General features: G+C 52.5%; 3 protein-coding genes across 4 annotated transcripts; 1 reads left to right on the top strand and 2 right to left on the bottom strand.

The window, feature by feature from the left end:
• Positions 1–1,517: 1,517 nt before the first annotated feature.
• On the top strand, positions 1,518–13,398 carry RAB3A (RAB3A, member RAS oncogene family). Of its 2 annotated transcripts, XR_016391473.1 has the most exons (6): positions 1,518–1,829; positions 2,972–3,199; positions 4,344–4,462; positions 5,090–5,214; positions 6,453–11,939; positions 13,118–13,398. XR_016391473.1 is itself a non-coding variant. In XM_022558606.2 (5 exons), the coding sequence occupies exons 2-5, from the start codon at positions 2,972–2,974 to the stop codon at positions 6,641–6,643; spliced, it is 663 nt and encodes a 220-aa protein (XP_022414314.1). In that variant the 5' UTR covers positions 1,518–1,829; the 3' UTR covers positions 6,644–13,398. The 2 variants fall into 2 exon arrangements, 1 of the variants encoding a protein (XP_022414314.1); XM_022558606.2 differs by having other exon boundaries at positions 6,453–13,398.
• On the bottom strand, positions 7,347–10,266 carry MPV17L2 (MPV17 mitochondrial inner membrane protein like 2). The gene is made up of 5 exons (XM_022558605.2): positions 10,016–10,266; positions 9,213–9,383; positions 8,480–8,556; positions 8,191–8,319; positions 7,347–7,868 (listed from the first exon to the last, which is right to left on the bottom strand). Exons 1-5 carry the CDS (start codon positions 10,200–10,202, stop codon positions 7,770–7,772), a joined length of 663 nt encoding a protein of 220 aa, XP_022414313.1. The 5' UTR covers positions 10,203–10,266; the 3' UTR covers positions 7,347–7,769.
• Positions 13,399–19,604: 6,206 nt separating the features above from the next.
• On the bottom strand, positions 19,605–23,043 carry IFI30 (IFI30 lysosomal thiol reductase). The gene is made up of 7 exons (XM_022558617.2): positions 22,873–23,043; positions 21,679–21,861; positions 21,518–21,592; positions 21,174–21,266; positions 20,209–20,361; positions 19,975–20,028; positions 19,605–19,890 (listed from the first exon to the last, which is right to left on the bottom strand). The coding sequence occupies exons 1-7, from the start codon at positions 22,984–22,986 to the stop codon at positions 19,828–19,830; spliced, it is 735 nt and encodes a 244-aa protein (XP_022414325.1). The 5' UTR covers positions 22,987–23,043; the 3' UTR covers positions 19,605–19,827.
• Positions 23,044–25,158: the final 2,115 nt, after the last annotated feature.

Raw genomic sequence — 25,158 nt, 5'->3', positions numbered from 1 at the left:
AGTGGGTATTTCCGATCGACACCCACGTACAAACACGGAAGCATGCATTTGGGAGGTCAGGGAGCCTAGCTGCCTCGCACGCCCTCGCCTCCACCTGGGCAGCGCCTGGAACACCCCCCCCCAATCCCCCACCCCAAAGCGGGAACTCGACTGCTGGTCTTCCCGTGGGGAGAGATTGGAGGTGGATTTATATTTATTCATTATCTTTTTCTGAATCTTCCCAGCTCTCCGCAGTGGGTTTGTGATACTTTTATAGTCTGAGTGAAGAGGAGGGACAAAAATGTTATCCTTAGAAAAAAATAGATTTCCCAACTGCAAGGAGAGCTGGAGGGACGTCTCCGCACTTCCGGGGCGCTGGGGGCGGGGGTGGGGGGAGTGGGCGGCCTCCAGGCGCTAAGTTATTCTGGTTTCTAGGCGCCTCTGCAGCTGGCGAGCTTTTTATAAAGAAGACAAGCCCCGCCCCTCGTCTCCTGAGGAGGAATCAGGGAGATCAGAATTTTCCTGGGGCCACACGCCCCCTGCCGGGTGTGGGGACCGGAGTTGGGGTGGAGGGCAGAGACCTGGAATGGAGGCCAAGGTCTCGTTCTTCCTCCCCTCCCCCAATTCTGACTTTTTCACATGAAGACGGATGTGACGGGTCACCTTGGACCCCAAAGTCTCCATCTCTGAGTCTCATTTTGCCAGGATGGAGGAGGGAGGACTCTCTGTCCCTGTCTTTTTAAACTCAGGAACCAGGGAGGAGTAAAGCATCTCCCACCCCTTGTCTTTATTGTTGGGTCTTTGAACCTCGCTCGTATCCTCCCTGTTTCCCAGGTTTTTTACCGCAGACTTTGCGAGTTTAAGGGACAGGCCGTTTTTCTGCCCTACTTCCTGCATTTCGTTGAATTTTTCTCTGGAAAATGGGGAGCAGGAAGGAAAGGGTTTCCTGGAGCGTTCGTTAGCCCCTTCCTTTTTTCTGGAAATTGGTGGGGAAGGGTGACTCTCTTGATCCCAATTTCTTCTTTCTTCATCTCAGAAACAGGGTGGAGCATCTACTAGCCCGGTCCCTTTTGGGGGTCTTACAGCTGAAATTAGACGGAGTCTATCTTGACCCCTATTTCCGCTTTTTCTTCTTTTCTACTTATGTTGAACCCAATAAATAGGAGACGTGGAGCATCTTCTCGAACCTCTGTTCCTCTTTTCCGAAATTGGGAATAGGGAGCGTTTAAGGAGAGGTCACAGCTCCCTGGACTGAAAGGGGACCTCCTGAGTCTCCGACCTGGGTGCATGGGGGCGGGGAAGGGGAACACCCCCAGAAGACCCAGGCTCAGGCCAGGCCTCAACCTCTTGTCCCTTCAACCGCTCGGGAACTGCCATTGGACAGGAGGAGGGCGTGACAACCTTTGATTGGCTACTTAGCCCGTCGCTCGAGGACTTAAGCCAATGAGGAGGCGCCGCGCAGCCCCGCCTCCCTAACGCTGAAGAGAGGTGGAGCCGGCAGGCGATTCCACCCCTCCCGCACCGCTTCTGCTAGCTACTGGATGAGCTCGCTGGGCCCCGCCCCATTCTCATGTCAATCTGTGTGAGAGCCCCGCCCCTCCCGGCTCTGCGTGCGACCGTGGACCACATCCCCATCTGTGGCTCCTCCCTAGAATGGCGTCACGACCTCATCTGCATATTAAGCCCCGCCCCTCTCTGTGCAGGACGTCACCGCGGACTGCAGGGGCCTGAGCCGCTGCCGTCGCCTCCGCTGACACGCAGCCCCACATCAGCGCACTGGGGGCCCTGTCACCGCCGCTGCCAAAAAAGTCGCTGCCGCTAGGGTCGCCGCCGCATCAGTGTAGGGCAAGGTGAGCTCCCGGACGGTCCGGTGCGCTCCCTCTCGGAGCACATACATAACCTTCATTTGACTGATGGGCTGGGGTAGGGGAACGAAGTTGGCCGGCGTTAAATGAGGGGAAGGATGCGGCAGTCGCGAGCCTGGGGAGGGGTAGGGCCCCGGCTTCCTCCACCTGCCCTATCCTCACCCCCCACCCCCATCCCTCCACCCCCGGCTCTGCGGCGGAGGGGGAGGGGAGACGAGACGAGTGCCTTGCGGGAAGCTGTGCGCGCGGGAGGCTCCGTGCGTGCGCGTGCGCGTGGTGTGCACACGCGTGTACGCGCCCGCCTGTGCGGGCGGATCTGTGTGTACCCTTGCTTGTGTACCAGGGTATTCTCGTGTGACCCCTTGGAGGTCCCGATCCAAGTTTGTGCGTGTTTCAGGCATGTGGAGGGAGACGCGTGGACTGTGCGTGTGCGTGCACAGCAATGTGCATATGTGCATGGAGATGCGTGCCCGTGTGGGTGACGTGTACTCGGCTGCCCGGGTGGAGGACGCAGTGCGCACGGGTGGGTTTGCACATTTGTATATGCATGTCGGTGTGCAGACAGGCTCTGTCCCGTGCACCGTGTTCGACGCTCAGATATGCACGAGCGTGTCCGAGTGTGTGCCCTGCTGTGTGCACGTGAGCGTGTGCACGCCCCGCTCCTATCACGTGATGTAGCTGTCTCAGCCCGAGCTCTCCCAGCCTGGGAGTCTGGGAGGAGGACTGCGGACACGCGTCCCTGTGGTACCGTACACGCGTGTGCACGTGCACCCGCGTGGCTCAGTTCTGAGGAACATGAATGATTGATAGGGGGCGGGGCCGGCCGTAGTCACCCCTCCAGGCGCAGCTGTAGTGCTTAGGTTACAGCCGGACCTGGGGAGCAGGCCTGCTGGAGGGGGCTGCAGGGGTGTCTCCATCCCCTTCGTTCTGAGGTTCTCCCCTGAAACCTCGGGCCTTTCAAGGTCATGGCCCGCCCTCTGCCGTGGGCCGCACCGTTAGTACTGGGGCTCCTGATGGGATAAGGGTAATCTCCGTCCCTCTCTGGGAGCTCTCCATCCTGAGCGTGGGCTTGGGTGTTTGGGGGTGGAGGGAGACCCCTCACGCTCGCCTACGCTCCGCACCCCCAGATGGCATCCGCCACAGACTCTCGCTATGGGCAGAAGGAGTCCTCGGACCAGAACTTCGACTATATGTTCAAGATCCTCATCATCGGAAATAGCAGCGTGGGCAAGACGTCTTTCCTCTTCCGCTATGCAGACGACTCCTTCACGCCTGCCTTTGTCAGCACTGTAGGCATCGACTTCAAGGTCAAGACCATCTACCGAAACGATAAGAGGATCAAGCTGCAAATCTGGGTGGGTCCAGCTGGGGGGCTTCTGGCTTCATCACTCTCCCTCCCGAGAATAGCAGCCCCAGCTTTGCCTATTTCTTTCCTGTCTAGATTCATTCATTACACACTGGGCATTTATCAAGCACTTACTGTGTACAAGGGGCTAGAGGCACTGAAGAGGGGGCCCCTGTTCTTCCATCAGTACCTAATCAGTGCTCTTCAGGGGTGGGGAAGGAGCAAATGATGGGTCCTCTCCTGACCCTGACATCAGATGCATCATTTGCTTGGTACCTCAGTTTCCCCATGTTCAAGTTCCTCCATGTGTGTCTGTATCAGGTTTCAGAGGGATCTTGACCCCCAACCTCATTCCCTGGGACAGGAGCAGGCTCCTCCGTCAGGGTCTTCTGGCCACTTTCCTCAACGCCCCCGAGGCCCGAGGAAGCCTGCCAAATGCCAAGTCAGAACTGCTCGTTCCCTGCCCACAGTCCTTCCGCGGCTCCCACCTCACTCCGGGTAAAACCTGCACCCCTCCTCGCAGCCAGACCCTGCCTAGTCTGCCGCTGTTGTTACCCCATCTCATCTGTCTCCTTCCATCTCTGTCTCAGCCTCTTCATTGTTCCTCAAATGTGTACCAAATGCAGTCCCACTTCAGGGCATTTGCCCGGGCTGTGCCTTCTGCCTGGACCGTCCTTCCTCTGATCCCCACATGGCTCCCTCCCTCATCCTTCAAGTTTAAAATTGAAGGCAGCCCACGCTGCCCGTCCTTGTCGGGCTTTTTTCTCCTCAGTCCTCGCCACCCTCTGACGATACATTTTCTACCTTTTCACAGGTTTATTGTCTGTTTCCTGCACTGGATTGTCAGTTTCACAAGGGCAGTGATTTTGGTCCATTTTGTTTACAGCTATGTCCCCAGTGCCCAGCACAGGGTGTGGCACAGGTACACGTGTGTTGAATGAATGAGGGAACGATTCTGTAGGTACCTTAGGATGACTGGGTACCACATTCCCAGTGCAGGCAGCCAGCTCACTCTCCCTGACCCACTGTGCCTCTGGGCAAGCCCCTGCTCCTCTGGGCCTCGAGGGCGCTGGACCTGACCATCTCAGAGTTCATACCCACTCTGAGGAGTTTCCGTGTGTGTCCTCTCTGACACCCTGTCTCTTCTTCCCCAGGACACGGCGGGGCAAGAGCGGTATCGGACCATCACGACAGCCTACTACCGGGGCGCCATGGGCTTCATCCTCATGTACGACATCACCAATGAGGAGTCCTTCAATGCGGTGCAGGACTGGTGAGCGTGCCCCCACCTGCTCGCAGATGGTCTTCTGAGCTAGGCTTGGTGTAAAGCCTGGGGTACAGGCAGAGATCAGGGAGCCCCAGCCGCTTGGCAGAAATGTAAATAACAATATTGGGGTCCCAGCCCTGCTATCAATCTATAATCATTAAAACAGTGTGGCATCAGCTCAAAATAATGGGAAGCAGGGTTTCGGGTGGAAAAATGAAACTAAACATACAGGAAAAAAAATCTGGGAGGGACAGAAAATATGAAGACAGTTTGCATAGGTTAGAGGATATAAACATTGACATTTCCTGACTAGAGTAATGATACATTTTGAGAAAATGTTTGAATTTGTTAAAGAGCGAGAATTCTTCTCTGGGGGTGGGGGGGATCTGGGAAGGATGGGAAAGGCTGCTTGAAAGAGGGACTCCCAAGAGCAGTGAACTGTGGGAGCAGACACCTGCAGAGTGTTCCTGGCAGGACAAAGACAGGGAGGAGGATCGAGCCTGCCTCCCTCAAGAATTAAAGAATTAATGGGAGGTGGGGGCTGGAGTGGGGGGAGGACGGGGAGAAGGGGGAGAGGGGGGCGGAGCTCAGATTCTCCAAGCCCTAACCCTCCTCTGTCACCACCTCCTCCAGGTCAACCCAGATCAAGACCTACTCATGGGACAATGCCCAGGTGCTGCTGGTGGGGAACAAGTGTGACATGGAGGATGAGCGGGTGGTGTCATCGGAACGCGGTCGGCAGCTGGCTGACCACCTGGGTGAGTACCCAGCGAGGCTGGACACCCACAGGCTAGGAAAGGGACACTGAGGCCCTGAAAGGGGAGGAGACACACCCAAAGTCTCACAGCAAAGCCAGGATTCGAGTCCAGATGATTCATACTTTCTGCAAGCTGGCCTTGATCCAGGGGCCGTTTGAGGTGAGTCTCTTTTTTTTTTAATTAATTTATTTTATTTATTTATTTTTGGCTGCATTGGGTCTTCAATGCTGTGCGCGGGCTTTCTCTAGTTGCGGCAAGTGGGGGCTACTCTTCGTTGCGGTGCACAGGCTTCTCATTGCAGTGGCTTCTCTTGCTGCGGAGCACGGGCTCCAGGCACGCAGGCTTCAGTAGTTGTAGCACGCAGGCTCAGTAGTGGTGGCTCGCAGGCTCTAGAGCACAGGCTCAGTAGTGGCGGCGCACGGGCTTAGTTGCTCCGCAGCATGTGGGATCTTCCCTGACCAGGGCTCGAACCCATGTCCCGACCTGCATTAGCAGGCGGATTCTTAACCACTGCGCCACCAGGGAAGTCCCTTGAGGTGAGTCTTGATGGATGCTTAGGAGTTTGCTCTGCAGGAGTTTCTGATTCATTCTGATACTCTCACTGCCCAGCCTTGTGCTGGGTGTTGCTGGGCCCCTGAGAGGCCTCCAGCTTTGAGAGGAAAGGACCTCAGCTGGGGGAGCCAGGCTCTGCCCGGCATAGGTAAGTCTTCCTGGAAGTGGGCCTTGGATCTGGTACTTAAAGAAAAAGGAGGTCTTTCAGACAGAAGAAACAGTGTGGGCAAAGGCCAGACATGGGAAAGATCCTTTTGGCAAAGTTTTATGTGACTGCAACATGAGGGTCACTTGGAGGAAATATGGCTGATCTCGCAGGGCCTGAAGCACGAGCTGAGGAGCCAGACTTTTCAGAGGGCAATAGGGAGCCATGGAGAGTGTGTGGGCAGGGGAAGGCCTGGGTCTGAATGTCAGATGCCGCCAGGGCCAGGGCTCGGCTGGATGGTGGAAGCAGAGAAGTGGGTCTTACCAGGGCTCTGGGGACAATGAGAGGGGACAGTTTTAGGGTGAAGAAAGGAGTGCAGGAAATAAAGGCTGACTCAGTCCAGTGTTGCTTCCCCAAGGGACCTGTCAGTGCCTTTAACATGCAGTTGGCACTGGGAATCTCCAGGTGTTACCTGCCCTCAGAAAAGTGTCTCTGGGCGTGGCGGAACCAGGGTCCTCACCCCTCCCTTCCCTGACCACAGGGTTCGAGTTCTTTGAGGCGAGCGCCAAGGACAACATTAATGTCAAGCAGACCTTTGAGCGGCTGGTGGACGTCATCTGCGAGAAGATGTCCGAATCACTGGACACAGCCGATCCTGCAGTCACGGGCGCCAAGCAGGGCCCACAGCTCACGGACCAGCAGGCGCCCCCCCACCAGGACTGCGCCTGCTGAGAGCCGCCCCGCCCCATCCTGGCCCCGCCCTCTGGGCCTGAGCCAGGGCCCCTACTGGCCGTGGGCGTGAGTCCCCTGCCCTGATTTAGCCCATCACCCTATTTATTATCGTAGCTATTTATTTATTTATTTATTGGAGATGTCCCCCAGGGGCTCGGGCACCCCGCCTGCTCCGTGCCCCACCCTGTACATACAGCCCTGTGCCTGCTCTGCAGTGGCGTGTTGTGGCCCCGTGAACTCACCACTCACCCTTCTCTCCAGACCCCACCTTTTTATAAATTCACCCCCATCAACAGTTATCAGTTTTTAAGTGGGGGCCGGATGACACCCCAGGGCAGTCTGGTTGCATGATGCAAGGTAGCCAGACCTGTCAGCCTCCTGGCTGTGACGCGGTAGGTCCGGGTGGCTGCAGGCATCTCGACGTGGACCACGGGGTGGGTCAGAGCCAGGAAATGGCCCGCCTGGCTCCTCGCCCCCAAGGTTGTACCTTTTTTTGGAGGGGGGTGGGGGCTGCTGTGGATATTCACCACCCTGGGACACCACCTCTCACCAGACCTGTTCTGATGTCATGAGTGTCAAACATGCCCCCCAGTCCCCCCAGGAGATGTCATGACAACACTACACACACCCAATAAAGTGAATGGACGACACAGTGTCCCTATGAGCGCCGGCCTGCCAGTGCTGGCTTTGCTCATCCACAAGATTTTCAATTACAAAGAGAATTTAATTCTCTGTACTTCCATAGTCCACGAACAGAGGATGAGACTGGAGGCCACACACCCCACCCAAGGCTCCAAATTCTGGGGGCCCTGCTCCAAGTGTATGGGCGATGTCCCCACCTTGGTCCCAGAGTCCAGCCCGCAGGAGTGTTGAGGGCTTGGTACTAGCTGGCTGGCTGAGGCCCAGTGCTGAGGGTGGAACATCTGTCACCAGTCACTTGAGGCTCTCCCAGAAGGGTTGGGGGATGACGGTCCATCTTCATGGTTGTGTTCCAGATGGAGAAACAGAGGCCCGGCAGTGGGCTTGGAAGGGGCAGCCCAACCGGATGCCTAGGAATCAGGGTGGGCCTAGGACTGGGCCCAGCAGTCCGTTCCCCTTCCTGCCCAGGCGGCTGGTCAGCTGAGGGTCAGTCTTGCCCTGGCTGGCATGTGGTGGCAGTGTGGGGCAGCTCAGTCTGCACAGTGCCCAGGGCCACACAGCCTGGGGGCGCTGGGGGGCCTGGGATCTGTCCACACAAGAGGATCTGGTTACAGGCGTTTGTTCATCCCTCTGGGCTCCTCACTGAACCCTCCTCCACCCGTCAGGGCTGGGGTCAGCCTTGCCGGACAGATGCGGCAGGGACCTGGCCGAGGTCACATCAGACAGAAGACATGGGCTTGGTCTTCACCCCGCTAGTGATGAGCAACCCACCCACCCACCATGGGGTGCAGGTTGTCGCGGGCACAAGAGGCCCGCACCCTGGAGCGTAGCTGTACTGCCATTTGGGGCTCACACATGTGGCCCCCCCAAGGAGTCCCCTGGGTCCTTGGTCTGCCCACTATGCTTACCCGGTATTTCAGATAGGAGAGGTATGTGTCCCAGCCCAGCGTCAGGCCGTTGATGTAGGTGACTCGGAACTGGGGGGGCACGAAGAGGAAATTCACCAGCTGCGCAGCAGGCCACACGCACCAGTCAGCCTACGGGGAGGGGTGGAATGCAGTGAGAGGCGGGGCTGGGCGGGGCCGGGTGGCTGTGAGAGGTGGGGCTTTGAAAGGGGGTGCCTGTGAAAGGGAGAGGAGGGACAGATGCAAGGGGGCAGAGATGAAGGATAGGCGGGGCCTGGGCAGGCACGCCCACCTTGTAGAATTCCCAGAACTTGTCCCGCAGCTCCTGGCAGCTCTCGCCCAGGGTCTGGCCCTCCAGGCAGCCAAGGCCTAGGAAGGAAACCAAGAAATGAGAGTGTCAGAGGCTGGGGAGTACGGAGTACGACAGTAGAGCGGGTGGGGTAGGACCCCTGAGGAACAGTGCCTCAGGCAGAGGAAACAGGACACTTAAAAGCCTTGTAGTGGGAAGGGCAGCACAGCAGGGTGGCTAAACAACAGAACAAGTCAAGTCGGGGAGAAGTGAGAGGAGAGAGGTCTGTCGTGAATAATCGCGTACCCTGAGGGATGCGTACGCCACACACCCTCGTTGAGGCTGAGGCTATTTTATTACCGGTCCTAGGATGCTTGTGCCCTGTCAACGTCAGTCTCAGCTCCCCTTCCTCCAGCCTCAGAGCCTTTGCATGGGCTGTTCCCCCTGCCTGCTGGCTCCTTCTTCAAGTCTCAACTGAGTGTCTTCTCCTTTGGGACGTTCTCCCAACCACTGTCCAGGGCAGCCCCATCAGACACTGTCTTCATCCTTCCTACATTTAGCATCATTCTCTGTGATTCTGCCATTCACACTTGCCTCCACTGGGTCTGTCCTACCACCACTGTACCCCAGCCTTCAGGAGGTGCATCAGTAATGGGTCTCCACATCCTTAACACAAAGTTGGCTCTGTCCCTCCCGACCTATGAGGGGCAAAGCCCAAGCTCACGGGGCTCCTTACCCAAGAAGTACCAGACGCCCAGCATGGGAGAGGCCACCAGTTGGTCGACGAGGACCTTCCTGAGGACGTTTGGGAGGCCACGGAAGCCAGATGCAGGGAGCAGGCGGTCCAGCCAGAGGTACCAGTAGTGCAGGAAAGGGCCCATGCTGCAGCCCACAGCAAACATGCTCGCTGTGGGCGGTCCAAGAGTCAGGGGGTGCATGTTAGGCCAGCAAAGCCCCCAATTCACTCCCTCTCTGTCTAAGACCTGGGTAAGCCTGACACTCTCCCAGAGCCCAACCCATTACTAGCTCCACTGCCACGTACCATTCCAGGAGCTGCGTTTGCATTTTCTTCCCTCATTCCCTCACCACCGTGGCAGAGGGTTCTACCATCGCCTCGCTTTCCAGAGGAGGAAACAGAGGCACAGCGGGTAGGGAAGTGTGGGACCAGGGCGCAATCCTAGGCTGGCTGGGGCCAGACGCTGCGCCCTTGACTACCCCGGGTGCAGCATCCTGTGCTCAACGCTAGGTCTCTCAGTGCAAGAGAGAGGGAAGCGGACCAGGGGTTGGGCGGGGACCTGACCCTCAGGATGGGAGCGAACAGAAACCCCACGTATGATAGGGGATGAAGACCCCCGAGGGGGGAGGGGACAGAGATCAGGGAGGGGCTGTCTAGGGTGCACGCTGAGGTCAAGGGTCTTGCCAGGGACTGAGGTCACGGGTCATGGGTCACGGCACGCGGGTCCGGGTCACAGGTCTCCGAATTGAGGTTGGGGCCAAAGATCCTCTGGGGTCAAAGGCCAGCAGCACTCGCCCCCTTACCTGAGCGCCGCGTGTCAAACTTCTGGCCGGGCCGGGCGCGGATCTCCCAGGACTGGCGCGCTCCATCCCCGGCCGCCATGAGAGTGCCGCAGCCCAGCGTGTTGGTGACGAGCAACGCACGGCCTTGGAACAGGGGCTGCCCCGCGGCCCAAAGGCCGCGCAGCCAGCACCAGCCGCCGGACGCCATCGCCTGCCGGGACCTAGGAACTGGCACACCCGGCCGCCCTGCCCATGCCGGCCAATCTCCAGTCACCCCGCGTCCCGGATCCCCGCCTCGCGCCGTGCTACCCAATCGCACGCTGCCTTCGTGATTTGCATGCTGCCCCAAGTCACTGCAGCCAATCGCCGACCGCTTGCCTCTTCACTTTGCCCGCCCCGAGAGGTATTAGCCAATCAAAAGTCGATATGCCGTCTAGAGGCTAATTGCCGAACGAAGCCGCACACCGCCTTCCGCGCCTTACGGGCCAATCGCAAATAGGCTTCGCGTCACACCGCGCATGCCAATTGCTGTCGTTCTAACCTCGTTTTCCCGCCCCTATCAGCTCTGGCCTATGGGTAACCGTCTCCACACCCTTATTTGCCTGCCCAGTACTGAACTGGCCAATCGGAGACTCTCGCTGACTATCGTTAGGCTGGCAAATCACTGTCGTCCTGCGTCCCGCATTGAGATGGCCAGCTCTACCGAGTTCTCTCTTGTAGTTGCCCTCCAGATTTCCAGATTCTCCCGAAATTCCTGAAAAGGGGATCGGACTGTGGCCGTGACTACCGGGGCGGAAGTCCAATCCCGCAGAGACTCGAGAAAGTGGGGGTGGGGCTACAGTTCTGCGGCGCGCGCAGGCCGCTGGGATTCTTGTGTAGACGTTGACGTTGGTCCTGACTACTGCTGGGTATCTGACCTCAGTTCAAGAATAATATAATTAAAACGTTAGGCACTGTTCTGGGCACATGACGTGCATTAAGACATTTCACAGCAACTTTGTGTTGCTGCAGGGACAGTTTTATCACCTTGCTATTTCCTGTGTTCCTGGAGGGGAAAATGTGAGTTTCAATGGAAATCTATGCGTTACCTACAGGAACAGGGTGTCGCAAACTGTCGCCTGTGGGCCAAATCCTGTCGGCGCCGGTTTTGGTGAGGCTCGCGAGCTAAGAATTCTCTTACCTTTTTTAATTGGTCGGTGAAAAAATCCAAATAATATTCTGGGACATGTGAAAATTATATGAAATTCAAATTTCCGAATCCATAAATAAAGCTATGTTGGAACACAGTCATGCCCATTTGTTTCTTTATTGTCTACTCTCATTACAATGAGCAGTTGCAACAAAGATTGTATCGTCTGCAAAAACTAAACTATTTACTATTTGACTCTTTACAAATTTTTTTTTCCTCTTTGTTAGAGGGTACCCTTCAGGGTTTTCTGATTTTGATTCTATGGGAGATATTTTATAAACCCTGTGGTTATAACTGATAACAGGGAAAAGTAATTCTTCCCTATAGACATGCAAATGAATTCTGCTGAGTGGAGAGATGCCCACCCCCAATTTTTTTGCCTTCATTTGCACATTCATTTTACTGTGCTTGTTTTGTCTTGTTGTTTGGTTCTTCTTTGAAATGGGCTTAACGCCTGACCAGTTCCCTTTATTAACAACGAGTTAACAATTTTTAACACATGCTCATTTTTATTTCTGTATGAGAGTCGTGATTTTTACCTTTTTTGGGAAAATTATCCTTCAACACTTCCTACTGCTGTCAAGTAACTCAGTCTGGTATTCCAGGTTCCAGATTTTACTGCATTTTTGTGGAAAACCTCCAAAATGGTTAAAAGAGGGGGAAAAGTGAAATTATGATTCACGAAACAGAGTCAGGTTAACTTTTTCAGCAGAGAAGTGCATTTCATGGTGGCTGAAGCCCTGGCAACTCCAAGAGGTAAGAGGATCTTGCTGATTCTCTATTTTTCTCATCTGTGTTTTCCTCTCTCTAGGTAGGTGCCTTGTTTTTGATGCTTTTATGATGGGTAATGTCACCAGCATTAGAGGCATCAGGGACTGGGAATTTGGCTTTATGGTCTGACCATTTGGCAATCTCTATCAATGGATTACTGGTTTACTGGCTGAAAAGCAGTGGAGAATCCATTAAGAATTTAGTGCCCACCGGGAGGAACAGCTTTTGATGCCTAGACCTGTGATTTTGGGTGTTTCTGTTGAAGGAGTTTTCAGAACATGCCACCGCAAAATATGCTGCTCTGGCAGATTAATTATTTTGAGTTAAAGGCATTAGTAAGACTGCAAGATGCAACAAGGGCTCTTGGTCTTTCCTTTTTCTTACTGAAAGCAGGAAATAAAATTTCCATGGCAAAGGTGCCCTTCCTCTACTGGGAGGAAGAAACCCTCTTATCCCCAGAGACAGGGAGTCAAAGCTGAGAGAAATCTGTACAAATAGGTCTTGTTGAAATAACTCTTATCTTCCTTTAGTCTCCCCCATGTATTTTAGTTGCTTTTCTGCAGTTGACGCTCTGTTCAACCTAGTAAATAACAAGTCTTTGGGTCTTCATTTTTCTCGCGAAGACTCCCACGTACATGTAAATAAATTTTTTATGCTTTTCCCCTGTTAATCTGTCTTGTGTGTCAGTCTCAGCCAGAGACTTGTGTGCCTAGAGCTTGGCTTGGCTTTCTGTCTGCTAGGGCATGCTGGTTTTGGTCCTACATGTCCAACCATCAGGTGAGAGCCCTGAGAATATGTAGATGGCCAGAAAGAAATGTGGGTTGCACCCCATTTGTGGCTAGGGTCCTACCGACTACTGGACCACTGTTGCCAGCCTCTGAGGGGAATTGTCTAAGTCTTTCTTTCTTTTGGCCATCTTTGGGAGTGGCTGTGGATCTTGAGAGAGCTGCCTTTTTTGCACCCTCTTTGGGGACCCCTCTATGGTTTAGTCATAGAACGCTGATTGGTTTTGGTTTTGAATCACTTAGAATAGGTATGCTTTTGGTTAAAAAAAGAAGTTAAAAAAAAAAAAAAAGGGAGTTCAATACTGCCGGGAAAATTTACTGTTTGTCTGGGCTGAAACCTGATGATAAGATATTGAAAGGATTTTTTTTTTTTAAAAGGAACTCTATGTCAGAAATTGGCTTTATTGGAGACATTCAGAGCCTGATTGGAACTATTTTCAAGGCCTTCTTCTTTCCTAAGCTAAAATGGAACTATGTACTCAGAGGGCTATTTGGAAATACACCGGCAAGAATAAGGCTTCTTCACAAATATTAGTAACTTGATCCATCTGCCAGAAACACACTTTGGATCCAAATTTTTTTTTTCTTCAATAATGAGTTTAAAATTCTTGTACCTGTCTCATGGCTAAAATTTAAAAATAAAAGTTATAAGATCTCTGCTTCTGTCTCTAGGTTTATGTTTGTCTATATACATGTGATATTCTTCTACCTCTGGGAAGTATTGCTAAAAATTAACTTGTAAAAGAGCTCTATTTAATTGGCTTAAAAAAAAGTGCTTGTGTAAGTTGATTAGTCAAACTAATTGTCTCTACTAGATGTTTAGATTATAAAACTGTAAATTCAAACTAAGAACAAAACAGACAATAAAAGTTAATTGCTTGATGTATATCAAGCACAACAGTAAATTTTAAAATAAAGGAGGTCATATATTTAACTTTTTACATTCTTCTGTGATTTTTCATACTTGCTTGATTTATCAACAAGAAAAATAACAAGATTATGGCTAGCTATTTAATGACTCATGAAATTTTCATGAATAATTTAAGCATAATTGTTAAAAACAAGTTAAGTAATAAATGTAAATAGGATAAAAGTTTATAAGTGAACTTCTCAACAATAATTTTGTTTTATAATGTCTCCTGAAAAATAGTTTCTAGGGCTTCCCTGGTGGTGCAGTGGATAAGAACCTGCCTGCCAATGCAGGGGACATGGGTTCCATCCCTGGTCCAGGAAGATCCCACATGCCACGGAGCAACTAAGCCCGTGCGCCACAACTACTGAGTCTGCGCTCTAGAGCCCGTGCTCCGCAGCAAGAGAAGCTACCGCAATGAGAAGCCCGTGCACCGCAGCGAAGAGTAGCCCCTGCTCGCCACAACTAGAGAAAGCCTGCGTGCAGCCACGAAGACCCAACACAGCCAAAAATAAATAAATGTAAAAAAAAAAAGTTTCTAGGGCTTCCCTGGTGGCGCAGTGGTTGAGAGTCCGCCTGCCGATGCAGGGGACACGGGTTCGTGCCCCGGTCCGGGAAGATCCCACATGCCGCGGAGCGGCTGGGCCCGTGAGCCATAGCCACTGAGCCTGCGCGTCCGGAGCCTGTGCTCCGCAACGGGAGAGGGCACAACAGTGAGAGGCCTGCGTACCGCAAAAAAAAAAAAAAAAAAGTTTCCAGAATCATTTTGGAAACTTGAAACCTTATACTAAGTTAAGTGAAATGGTGGATATTCATTGAATATGTAGATAATTTTCAAATATGAGAAAATACTGAAATATTAATCAGTAAACATAAGTTTATCTCGTTGGCTTTTTGATTTTTACAAAGGGACTAGTGATGTTTCCGCTAGTAAACACGTCCTTTGCCACATCAAAAAATTGTATTATAAGGAAGCATATGCCTCTAGAAATTATGAAATGATGTATCCATAAATTTGCTAATCTAGTATAGAATGTTGGTATAGCCACAGGCAGTTTACAATTGCTTGCTTCCTAGTTTTCACTGGGACTTAGGGTTATGAATTATAATCAATGTAAGTAAATGAAACTGCTAGGAATAATAAAGGTACAGAAAAAAACCCTCTGTATGTGAAGTGTGCACGGAAAATAAGATGTGTTTCTGCAGGAAAGAGTATGAGGTATGAAGGATGCGCTCTTTTTTTTTTTTAATTAGCAAGTATTTAATGTAAATTATCTATGTTTGGCTGCGTTGGGTCTTAGTTGCTGTGCATGGGCTTTCTCTAGTTGCGGCGAGCGGGGACTACTCTTCGTTGCGGTGCGCGGGCTTCTCGTTGTGGTGGCTTCTCGTTGTGGAGGCTTCTCGTTGTGGAGCACAGGCTCTAGGCGCGTGGGCTTCAGTAGTTGTGGCACACAGGCTCAGTAGTTGTGGCAGTCAGGCTTAGTTGCTCCACGGCATGTGATATCTTCCTGGACCAGTGATTGAACCCTTGTCCCCTGCATTGGCAGGCGGATTCTTAACCACTGAGCCACCAGGGAAGTCCAAGGATGCGTTCTTAGGAAGGAAAAAGAAGAGTAATTTTGTCCTTGTTTAAGGGTATTTAGTGATTGTCTCAAAATACAAAAGAGGAAAATAAAGGAGAAAAACCTAAATGGATTTAGAAAGTTGGAGAGGGAGAAAGAGGAAATCTTATCTTGTGTGGTCAAATTGGCAAAAATTAAATGGATTATTATAAGAATTTAAAAAATGAGCTTTATTTTAAAAAAATTTTTATTGAAATATAGTTGATTTACAATGTTGCATTAGTTGCAGGTGTACAGCAGAGTGATTCAGTTATCCATAATATATACCTATCTATTCCTTTTTAAATTCTTTTTCATTATAGGTTGTTACAAGATATTGAGTATAGTTCCCTGTGCCGTACAGTAGGTCCTTGTTGGTTATCAACAATGAGCTTTACTATCAATAATGTGACTAGGCAAAACTAGAATTTGACTTTCTTTCTCTGTTAAAAGAATAACATTTTCTTGGATTATTGTAAGAGATTTTTCTTTACCTGTTAAGTAATTCATATAGAAAACAAAGATTCTGTTTTATCAAAATGTTGTCTTTATCAAGTCTCTAATTAGGAAAACTGAGTCGTCTCAAAATTAAAAGAGCTGGAGCTTTTTCTTTTATTATGTTACTGTATTTGCCTGTCACATCTTTTATTGTCACTTCGGTTAAATAGGTAACTAAGTATTGTTTCATTTATCCTAGTGTTAATTTAACCTAGTGTTCAATTTAACCTAGTGTTCAAATCTTTGACATTCTGGACAAACTTTCCAAAATCAAATTCTAAATTTTATTTCCCCTACACCGTGTTTCCTCTTGAACCATGGTTGGAATTTTAGAATTGGAGCCACTAAACTCTGTCTGCATACCTATTGGTCTGTAATTCAGAGAGGCTTTTACTTCTCACTATATGTATTGTTGTATTTTTCTACACCAGGAGGTGTGAGAGGCAGGATTCTAAGATATGGCCCCAAGATTTCTGCCTCAGATGTACATCAGTACATCCTCCTCAAGTGTAGGTAGAACTTGTGAATATGATAAAATGCAAATATGACGTTATGTTGTATTTTAGAAGGGATTTTTTAAAAACTTATTTTACTGAAGTATAGTTGATTTACAGTGTTGTGTTAATTTTTAGAAGGGATTTTGTAGGCATAAGTACCCTAGTCAGTTAATTAAAAAGGAGCTTGGTTAGTGCCCTCACTGTGATGCATTTCTTTTTTTTTAATTGAAGTATTGTTGTATAATATTATATGTTATAGGTATACAATATAGTGATTCACAACTTTTAAAGGTTATACTCCATTTGTAGTTATTATAAAATATTGGTGGGACTTCCCTGGCAGCTCAGTGGATAAGACTCCCCGCTCCCAATGCAGGGGGCCTGGGTTCGATCCTTGGTCAGGGAACTAGATCCCACATGCATGCCACAACTAAGAGTTTGCGTGCCACAACTAAGGAGCCCGCCTGCCACAACTAAGACCTGGTGCAACCAAATAAATATTTTAAAAAAAGATTGGGCTTCCCTGGTGGCACAGTGGTTAAGAATCCGCCTGCCAATGCAGGTGACACGGGTTCGAGCCCTGGTCCGGGAAGATCCCACATGCCACGAAACAGCTAAGCTGATGCACCATAACTACTGAGCCTGTGCTCTACAGCCCGCGAGCCACAACTACTGAGCCTGCATGCCACAACTACTGAAGCCTGCGCGCCTAGAGCCCGTGCTCTGCAACAAGGGAAGCCACCGCAATGAGAAGCCTGCGCACCGCAACGAAGGGTAGCCTCCGCTCGCCACAACCAGAGAAAAGCCCACGTGCAGCAACAAAGACCCAACGCAGCCAAAAATAAAATACAATTAAAAAGAATATTGGCTATAGTCCCCGTGTTGTAGAATATATCCTTGTAGCTTATTTTATACCTAATAGTCTCTACCTCTTAATCCCCTACCCCTATATTGCCCCTCTCCCCTCCCCCTCCCCACTGGTAACCACTAGCTTCTTCTCTATATCTGTGAGGTCTGCTTCTTTTTTTTTTTTTAACATCTTTATTGGAGAATAATTGCTTTACAATTGTATGTCAGTTTCTGCTTCATAACAAAGTGGATCAGTTATACATATACATATATCCCTATATCCCCTCCCTCTTGCGTCTCCCTCCCACCCTCCGTATCCCACCCCTCTAGGTGGTCACAAAGCACCGAGCTGATCTCCCTGTGCTATGTGACTGCTTCCCACTAGCTATCTATTTTACATTTGGTAGTGTATATATGTCCATGCCACTCTGCTTCTTTTTTGTTACATTCAGTAGTTGGTTGTATTTTTTAGCTCTGTGATACATTTCTTTAAAATTTTTTTTTTAGTATTTATTTATTTATTTTATTTTTGGCTGCGTTTGGGTCTTAGTTGCAGCTCGTGGGATCTTTCGTTGTGGTGTGTGGGCTCCAGAGAGCGTGGTCTCAGTAGTTGTGGTGCGCGGGCTTAGTTGCCCTGCAGCATGTGGGATCTTAGTTCCCCGACCAGGGATCGAACTCCCATCCCCTGAATTGGAAGGCAGATTCTTAAGCACTGGACCACCAGGGAAGTCCCTGTGATACAATTCTATTTGGCAAATTCCTGAAGGTGCATTGGCTGATGTTAGGGAACCACAGGACAGCATTATCAATCCTAATTCCAGTTACTCGTTCAAGTGTGAACTTGGCCACGATCCCACCACATTGCGTTTAGTCATCCCCTCAGGCTCCTCTGGTCTGTGATTCTTTCTGGTTTTTTTCTTGTTTTTCATGACCTTGACACTTTTGAAGAGGACCGGTGGGACATTTTGTAGAATGTCCCTCCATCTTGGTTCGGGTGCTGTTTTCTTGTGGTTAGACTGGGGTTCTGGGTTTTTGGGGAGAATCCCACAGAGGTGGTGTCCTCCTTGCGTCAGATGGTGCGTGTGATATCACATGATTTACCCCGGTGCCTCTAACTCGGATCACATGATGTTAACCAGGGTCACGTGAGGCTCACCTGGCTCACGTGATTAAGGGACGTCTGCCAGGTGTTTCTACTCCACTGTCAGGTTACCATTTCTCCCTTTCCTTACTCTTTGGAATTGAGTTCCAAAATCCAGTCCACTCTCTCAGGGCTAGAGTCGGGGGGTGGAATTAAGCTCCACCTCCTGGAAGACAGACTGTTTCCAGATACAATTTCACCAGCCAGTTTCAAGAAACTAAGTTGGACTTTTGGGAGCCAGTGCTTACAAAACCCTCACAGGAAAACTGGCTTGTCCCTTGCTTGAGGGTCAGCCCTACAGGTCCAGCCTGGCCAACCAAGATCCTTGCCATACTTTGGGGACATCAAAGAAGAGAGAAATTCACCAAAAGGCACAGATGAAACTGCAGGTGAAACTCGAGTTGTCATCTCCAGTTAACAAATGATAGAGGCTTTTAGAAGTCCACCCTGAGATTCCTTACAGAAACTTCCAGTAAAGCAAACTGAACACCTGCTGCACCTGTGTAAAATAATCAGGGCAAATCCCATGAGACCTGTCAAGGAAGGACTTTCTTTGAGATTTTATCTTTTTATTTATTTTAATTTTTTTGGCTGAGTTGGATCTTCGTTGCTGCGCGTGGGGTTTCTCTAGTTGTGGAGAGCGGGGGCTACTCTTCGCTGCGGTACACCGTCTTCTCATTGTGGTGGCTTCTCTTGTTGAGGATCACGGGCTCTAGGGCATGTGGGCTTCAGTAGTTGTGGCTCGCGGGCTCTAGAGCACAGGCTCAGTAGTTGTGGCGCACGGGCTTAGTTGCTCTGTGGCATGTGCGATCTTCCCGGACCAGGGCTCAAACCTGTGTCCCCTGCATTGGCAGGCAGATTCCCACTGCGCCACCAGGGAAGTCCCTCAGCCTGCCATTCTAACTCCTGATTTTGCTGCTGTCTGGGCCTTTTTACACTGGTTCCCCTTCCCTGAAACGCCATGATTTCCCCCCAGTGAACATATTCTTTCAAACTCCCCAGACAAGGTCCCTGCCCCATCCTCTGGCCTTGCCCGGCTCCAGTTACCATTCTCTGGCTTAACCCATAACACCCAATGTGAGGCAACAAAAAAGGGGAGCTAGGGATGTTTGTTGAATTAATAAATACATTTTCTGCCCAATGAACTCCTAGTCACCCTTCAAAACCCCAGTCCCAATGTCCCTCCTCCCTATGCAGAACGTTCACTCCTCCTCTGGGTTCTCTAGTGCTGGTGCCTCCCCCTCTAGCCCATCCCTGCCCCCATGGGACTAGGAATGTCTGTCTGGCTCTGCATCCCCTGGACAGGGGGCTTCTCAGGGATTCCAGCATTGTGCAGATCCAGGAAAAGGGGATTTGCTGACTTATCAAATGAATCACAACATCCAGAAGTGTTTATTGAACTAGTTTCAGTGTAGCACCGTTCTCAGTGGGGCGAGATTCTTGATCTCAGGGCAGAATTTTGAGTCTCGGCTTCGTGGAATGTGTAGAAGTTATCTGGATGATAAGTAGTGGCTGCTGAGTCAGGGATCAAAAAATGAGGGCAGGTGGGATCTTGTTCTTCCTGCATCAGTTCCCTCCCAGGGCACCGGCCATCACTTGAAGCAGACTTCCTTGTGGGAACTGGCTATGAGTTGGCAGACATCCGGCTTCTTGCCCTGGAGGAGATGGCCATGAGTTGGGGTCCTGAAAGGAGACCCTGCCCCCACCAGCTGAGTCCCTCTGTTCCCTGTCTAGCTTACCTGGTACAACTGGCAGATGAGGCGTAAGAGCTGGTCCTTCTCTTTCATGGGTTTCTGCACAAGCAAGACAGGAGGTCATAAGTCCCACCTGCCCCAACCGACCCGTGCTCAGCCCAGAAGGGGCTGCAAATGGCCCTAAGTCTGGCCCCTGCCTCCTGCCTCCCAGCCCAGTGGTCACATCCATCAACCCGGTCCCTGCCTGGAGGATGACCTGAGAGCTGCAAGAGTTCTTACCCCATTGACGACGACCCAGGGCACATACTCGTGGGGTGGCTGCAGAGCGTCCGTGAGCTGGGCATTGATGTGCAAGAGCTGCATGCCACGGTCCCCTGTGGCACACTCCATGATGGAGTCAGGGGACACCTTTGGAGCATAGATCTGCAGGCACTGAGGGCAGAGGGGGAGCTGGCCAGCTGGGGTGTTGTCTCAGCTTCCTCCCTGTTATCTCCCCAACGGTCCTCCCACTAGCACCACCCCCCAACCCAAGCCAAGCTTTTGTTTCCTCACTAGCAACAGGAGACAGTTGGGTTCACAGGGACGCAGCAATACCCATAAACAACGGGTGCTTAATACATGCCTGAGTGGAGGCCCCCAAGGCAGGGGCTCAGGCTGCTCCTGTCTCCCGTAAGACCAGACCCGCAGCCCGACCCCTATAGTGTTTTATTTTCCTGAGAGCATCGTACTTGCTCTTCCCTCTGCCGGGAGCACTTTTCCTTCCCCTTCCCCTGAGTCTCCTGAGTGTCCCCTCATCCTTTGCACTCCATACTATGACTCTGCAGGGCCTGGAGGTGTCTCAGGGTGGCTCAGGTCTCTTGGGTGGCCCAGATGTTTGATGAATGAACAATCAGGGCAGATGAGTCACTCCTTTGGGAGTTCTTTTTCATAACCCCCCAGGGAGTTAAGTGGGCCTGTCCTGTCATCTCTTTACCCCAGAGAAGGGTCACTATCTGTGTCCCTGCACATTACTATTTGTCTGAGCCCAGCTCGGAGGCATCTTGTCCAGGAAGCCCTCCCTGATCTACCCACGTCCCAGAAGATCTTCGTTCTCTCGATTCAGAGATCGAGGCTTCGAGAGGGGAGGCTGTTTTCCTGGGGCTGCACGGAGAGTGGTAGTCGTGGCCAGCACTTGAACCTGGGTCTGTCTGGATGCAGGAAGGCCAGGGCCCTCTGACCCAGGCTGAGTGAGGGGCATTGCTCACCGGCTTCAGATTTTTCTCCATGTCATCCATTTCCTCTAGGCAGACAATGGTCAGGAAGGCCGCGCTCTTCTCCAGCTGGTCCAACAGGCAGGCCTGGCGGGCGGGGAGGGGGGGGGACAGGCAAGGATGTGAGGGTGGCCCAGAGCACCCCAAGACTACTCCAGGAATAACCACGAGTGTCCACTAATGAAGCGGAGAATGAAGATGTGATTAAATGGAGGCACACAGGCAAGGGACGGAGCTGGTTGCAGTCCATCCCTTGTGAGCCTTGATTCCATTTTCCTTATGGTGGGCACTCTCCCCAGCCTCGTGCCCCCCCCTCAGAAACTCTGGGTGCTGCTCACCTCCACCTTGTTAAGCTTGCACTCCTGCTCGCCGTGCTGGCATGTGAACTCCCACCTGCCGCTGATGTTCTGTTCCTGAAAAGCAGTGGGGTGAGTGCTGGCTGCATCCCCCGACCCCCTTCCCCTGGCCACGGGCCTCAGTTTCCCCTGTACCCACGCACATGAGCGTTTCCGTAGGGCACCAGCGTGACATTGAGGATTTCCCAGACCATCAGCCACGTCGGGTAGAGCTCGCGGATCAGGAAGTACCGGCAGCCGGGGCACAGTGACTCATAGTAGAGGCTCACGTTGATGGGCGGAGGGTCAGACTTCCAGAGGGGCACCTGCAGGCACAGCTCACCGGCCTGCATGGAAGGGAGGGATGCGATTCAAATGCAGCTCTGCTGGTTCTCTTGCAGGAAGGGAGCTGCAAACAGTAGGTTGTCTATCTCACACTCCTTCCATACCTTGCCAGGTGGAATCCTGACTCTGAGGCTTTATGGCATTCCTAAATATTCCTAAATGTCAGTCTGTCTGCAGAATGGATGTGACAAAGATTTGCAAACAGTAGGCAGTTAATGAATGCACAAGTCTTGCTTTCTTCCTCCAGGTGAGGTGAAACTCCTCACCCAGGGGACGCCATGCAGTAAGAATTCAAGGCATGCACATTTCTGGTCTCTGCCGTCAATCCTGCCTTCTCATGAGGCATACCACTAAGGCAGGCTCATTCGTTCCCACTTCATCCCTAGAGCCTTGGCCCTGAGCTGAGCAAGGCCCTACATACCCGCTTGACTCATTTATTCTTCCTCTCAACCCCTCCCAAGGCTACTGCAGAGGCGGCGCCTAATAGGTGTTGACTTCCGACTACAGCTGAGGGGCCGCGGGCGGTCGCGTCTGTGAGCGAGTCGTTCAGCCTCCAGGGCATCTGCTTACTCCGCACCAGGAGCACGCGAGCTCTTCCCCGGCCGAAATGCACCCAATAAGGAGCCCCTAATAAATGCGGTGGCCACGCGCAGGCCGCGTAGCTAGTCTGGGCTTCCCCTGGCCTAAAAGAGGAGACTCCGATTCCTGCTCCAGATGTACACAGTAGGTGCTCAATGCACCCTGGGGGGGGGCGGGGGGAGTTGCGGGGGGATGGGGTGGGGGGACAGCTGAGCGACTCAGACTCCAGTTAGGGAAGGAAAAGGGAAAGGAAAGTATGGCCAAAGTGTCAGGATTGAAGCGGGGGTGGGGGCTGGGGCGGCCGGCACCGACCCGGGCAGCGTCCCCTCCGGACCCCGGTCGTCCCCGTCGAAGTCTGGGGTGCGGGAGGAGCCGCGTGCACCTCGCCCGGGCGCTGGTCCCCGCCGGCCCGCCCGCCGCGTCGCCTTCTCTACCTCGCAGGGGGCCGCCCCCTCGGGGAGTATTTCCAGCGGGGACGCCCGCGCCGTAGCGGCGACCTCCAGCAGCAGCAGGAGAGGCAGGAACGGCAGGAGAGGCGACGAGGCCATCACAGTGGGGGCGAAAGTGCGACGGCGGGAGCAGCGTCCCGGGGAAGAAGCCGCCTTTAACCAGGCGGTGGCCCAGCCCCCAGGCCGGACCCGCCTCCCGGTGCACACGCCTCTCGGGGGCCGGGGCTGACGTCTCCAGGGATCTCTACTTTTCTCTCTCTCTCTGAGTCTTTCTTTCCACCCCGAGCCCACCCGCATCCCACCGCCCGCCAGGTTCTGGGTCCCCAATCCCCTGGACAACGGGCTGCCCTTCGATCTTCCCCGACACTTCCCCGTAATCAGCCCCGTCCAGCCCTGTGAGGCTGGGGCTTTAGCACCTTGAGCGGAGGATAGGCGAGGGCTTAGAGACAGAGACACGGAGAGACCAAGAGATAGGAGGGTCTCTATGGGTCCACGGATCCCTCTGGGGGCCGCCAGGGTGCTCCAGGCCCCTGGTCCTAGCCCGGGGACCCCAACTCCCCACCCCATGCTCCGGTGAGAGGTGATCCCTGGCCTGGGAGCGGGCAGCAGCTGAGCAGCCTGGGCCCTTTCCCCTAGCCTGGCCCGGACCCCCCTCATTCTCAACCTCCACCCCTCCCCCTCTCAGGCTCCAGAGCCCAGACCCTCCAGATCTACCAGCGTGGTCCCGTGGGGCTGACTCAGGCTTGGCCACAGCTGGGCCAGAAAGCAGAAACCAGAGCAGGGAGGGGCTCACTTCTCTTGGCTTCCTCACCCCTGGCTGGGGGTTGGGGAGAGAAAAAAGCTGGTGTTCCTTCTTTCCACCGTCCAAAGGCTTGAGGAGGAGGCCACCCCTGTCCTCAGCCAGCGCCCTTGTCAGAAGAGGCCCGGGTTGGAGCAGTCATTACCTGAAGCCTGTACTCTGTACATGGAGGGGGGGGTGGGGGATTGGCCCCATAGGACCCAAACCCACAGGAATCAGCTCTGGGACCGTGTGGGCATCTCAAGAGATGAAGCCTCAACTCATTCTGTAAAACGGGAGATGTGAGGTTTGGGGAATAAAGCTACCATAGAGGGCTCGGAGCAGAGAGAGAGTTGCCCCAGGCTGGGTGTGGAGGTGACAAGGTGAGCCTGGGGAGGTGTTGACAGGACAGTGGTGTGGGCAGGGAGAATAGCCCAGATAAGGGCTTGGCGGCTGGTAGTGTTGGGGGAAGTAACCGAGATGTTCAGACTTCAAGGCCTTGACACGACACAGATTCCGATCCCACCAGAGGAAATGCTCACCCGTGGGCCGGAAAACAACCCAGTCCTCCGCTCCACAGCCCGTGTCCCGCTTCAGTTCTGGGGAAACCCTGGCCCACGTGGCCACATTCATAGCAGCAGGTTTGGGAGCTGGAGTTCCCCTGAAGTCTCCACTGCGGGATGATTCCCCCACCCCATTCTTCTGAACCCTTAACAAAACCCATTTCCTTTGTGAAACCTCTGCAGGACGAAGCAACACAACTTTGGGGAACTAGTGTGTGCTCGGTCCTGTACTGGGCAGGACAGAAGAAATAGCAATAAATATAATTGCTACTATTTTTCCGGTGGTTATGAAACACCAGCCCTATTGGAGGAATTCATAAATGTAACCTCACCCATTTGATCATGGAACCCTCAGAGGTGTCCACCGGGGGCAGGGGTAGAAACTATTGACCCTACTTGGTAAGAGGAAGCAGGATCAGAGAGGGGAGGTGACGTCTCTGAGAAAACACAGTTGATTGAGTGTGGGGACCGGCTAGAGGCTCTGTGAGCTGTCCTCTTGTGCCCCCAGGCTCCACCCGGCTGGACTCACGGGACTGAGAAGGTGAGCTTTACCCTGCGTCCACCCATGCAGTGGGTGAAGACCGCAGTGGGGGCAGAGTCCGGGCTGGAGTTATTTATGGGGCGCCTCCTGACTGACCACTCAGCAGGGACAGTGCTTGGGAAGGACCAGAGCTCTGAGGCCAAGGGAAGCAAGTCCTGTCCCTCTGAGAGCCCTGTGGAGGGATGGGTCAGAGGCAGCCTGGTTCCTTCATCCACCTGGGGCTGCCTCAGGCATGGTGGATCCTGACAGGTGCTGTATGGGGAGAAGAAAGGTCAGAAGGTTCCCAGCCCTGGGGGTGTGAGAGGGGAGGGTAGAGAGACAGGGACCTTTGGGAGGAGGAAGATGGTGAACATGAATCTGCATCAAAGACAGCATGAGGGGGCTTCCCT

Source organism: Delphinapterus leucas, unplaced genomic scaffold (genome assembly GCF_059928025.1).
Source record: "Delphinapterus leucas isolate spDelLeu-1000000601 "Yukka" unplaced genomic scaffold, BTC_Dleu_Yukka2 spDelLeu_asBTCV2_sq25, whole genome shotgun sequence".
Lineage (NCBI taxonomy): Eukaryota > Metazoa > Chordata > Mammalia > Artiodactyla > Monodontidae > Delphinapterus > Delphinapterus leucas.
The sequence above is the reverse complement of the archived record's forward strand: the minus strand, read 5'-3'. Positions and strand labels throughout refer to the sequence as shown.

Excerpts from the sequence above, each read along its gene's own strand:
- RAB3A (XM_022558606.2), top strand. The coding sequence starts at position 2,972 with ATGGCATCCGCCACAGACTCTCGCTATGGGCAGAAGGAGTCCTCGGAC. Across the intron at positions 3,200-4,343 it reads GGATCAAGCTGCAAATCTGG|GACACGGCGGGGCAAGAGCG; the intron begins GTGGGTCCAGCT and ends CTTCTTCCCCAG. Across the intron at positions 4,463-5,089 it reads TTCAATGCGGTGCAGGACTG|GTCAACCCAGATCAAGACCT; the intron begins GTGAGCGTGCCC and ends CACCTCCTCCAG.
- MPV17L2 (XM_022558605.2), bottom strand. The coding sequence starts at position 10,202 with ATGGCGTCCGGCGGCTGGTGCTGGCTGCGCGGCCTTTGGGCCGCGGGG. Across the intron at positions 9,384-10,015 it reads GTTTGACACGCGGCGCTCAG|CGAGCATGTTTGCTGTGGGC; the intron begins GTAAGGGGGCGA and ends GACCGCCCACAG. Across the intron at positions 7,869-8,190 it reads TCTCCTATCTGAAATACCGG|ATCCCAGGCCCCCCAGCGCC; the intron begins GTAAGCATAGTG and ends TTGTGTGGACAG.
- IFI30 (XM_022558617.2), bottom strand. The coding sequence starts at position 22,986 with ATGGCCTCGTCGCCTCTCCTGCCGTTCCTGCCTCTCCTGCTGCTGCTG. Across the intron at positions 21,862-22,872 it reads AGGGGGCGGCCCCCTGCGAG|GCCGGTGAGCTGTGCCTGCA; the intron begins GTAGAGAAGGCG and ends CCTTCCATGCAG. Across the intron at positions 21,267-21,517 it reads GCAAGCTTAACAAGGTGGAG|GCCTGCCTGTTGGACCAGCT; the intron begins GTGAGCAGCACC and ends CCCGCCCGCCAG.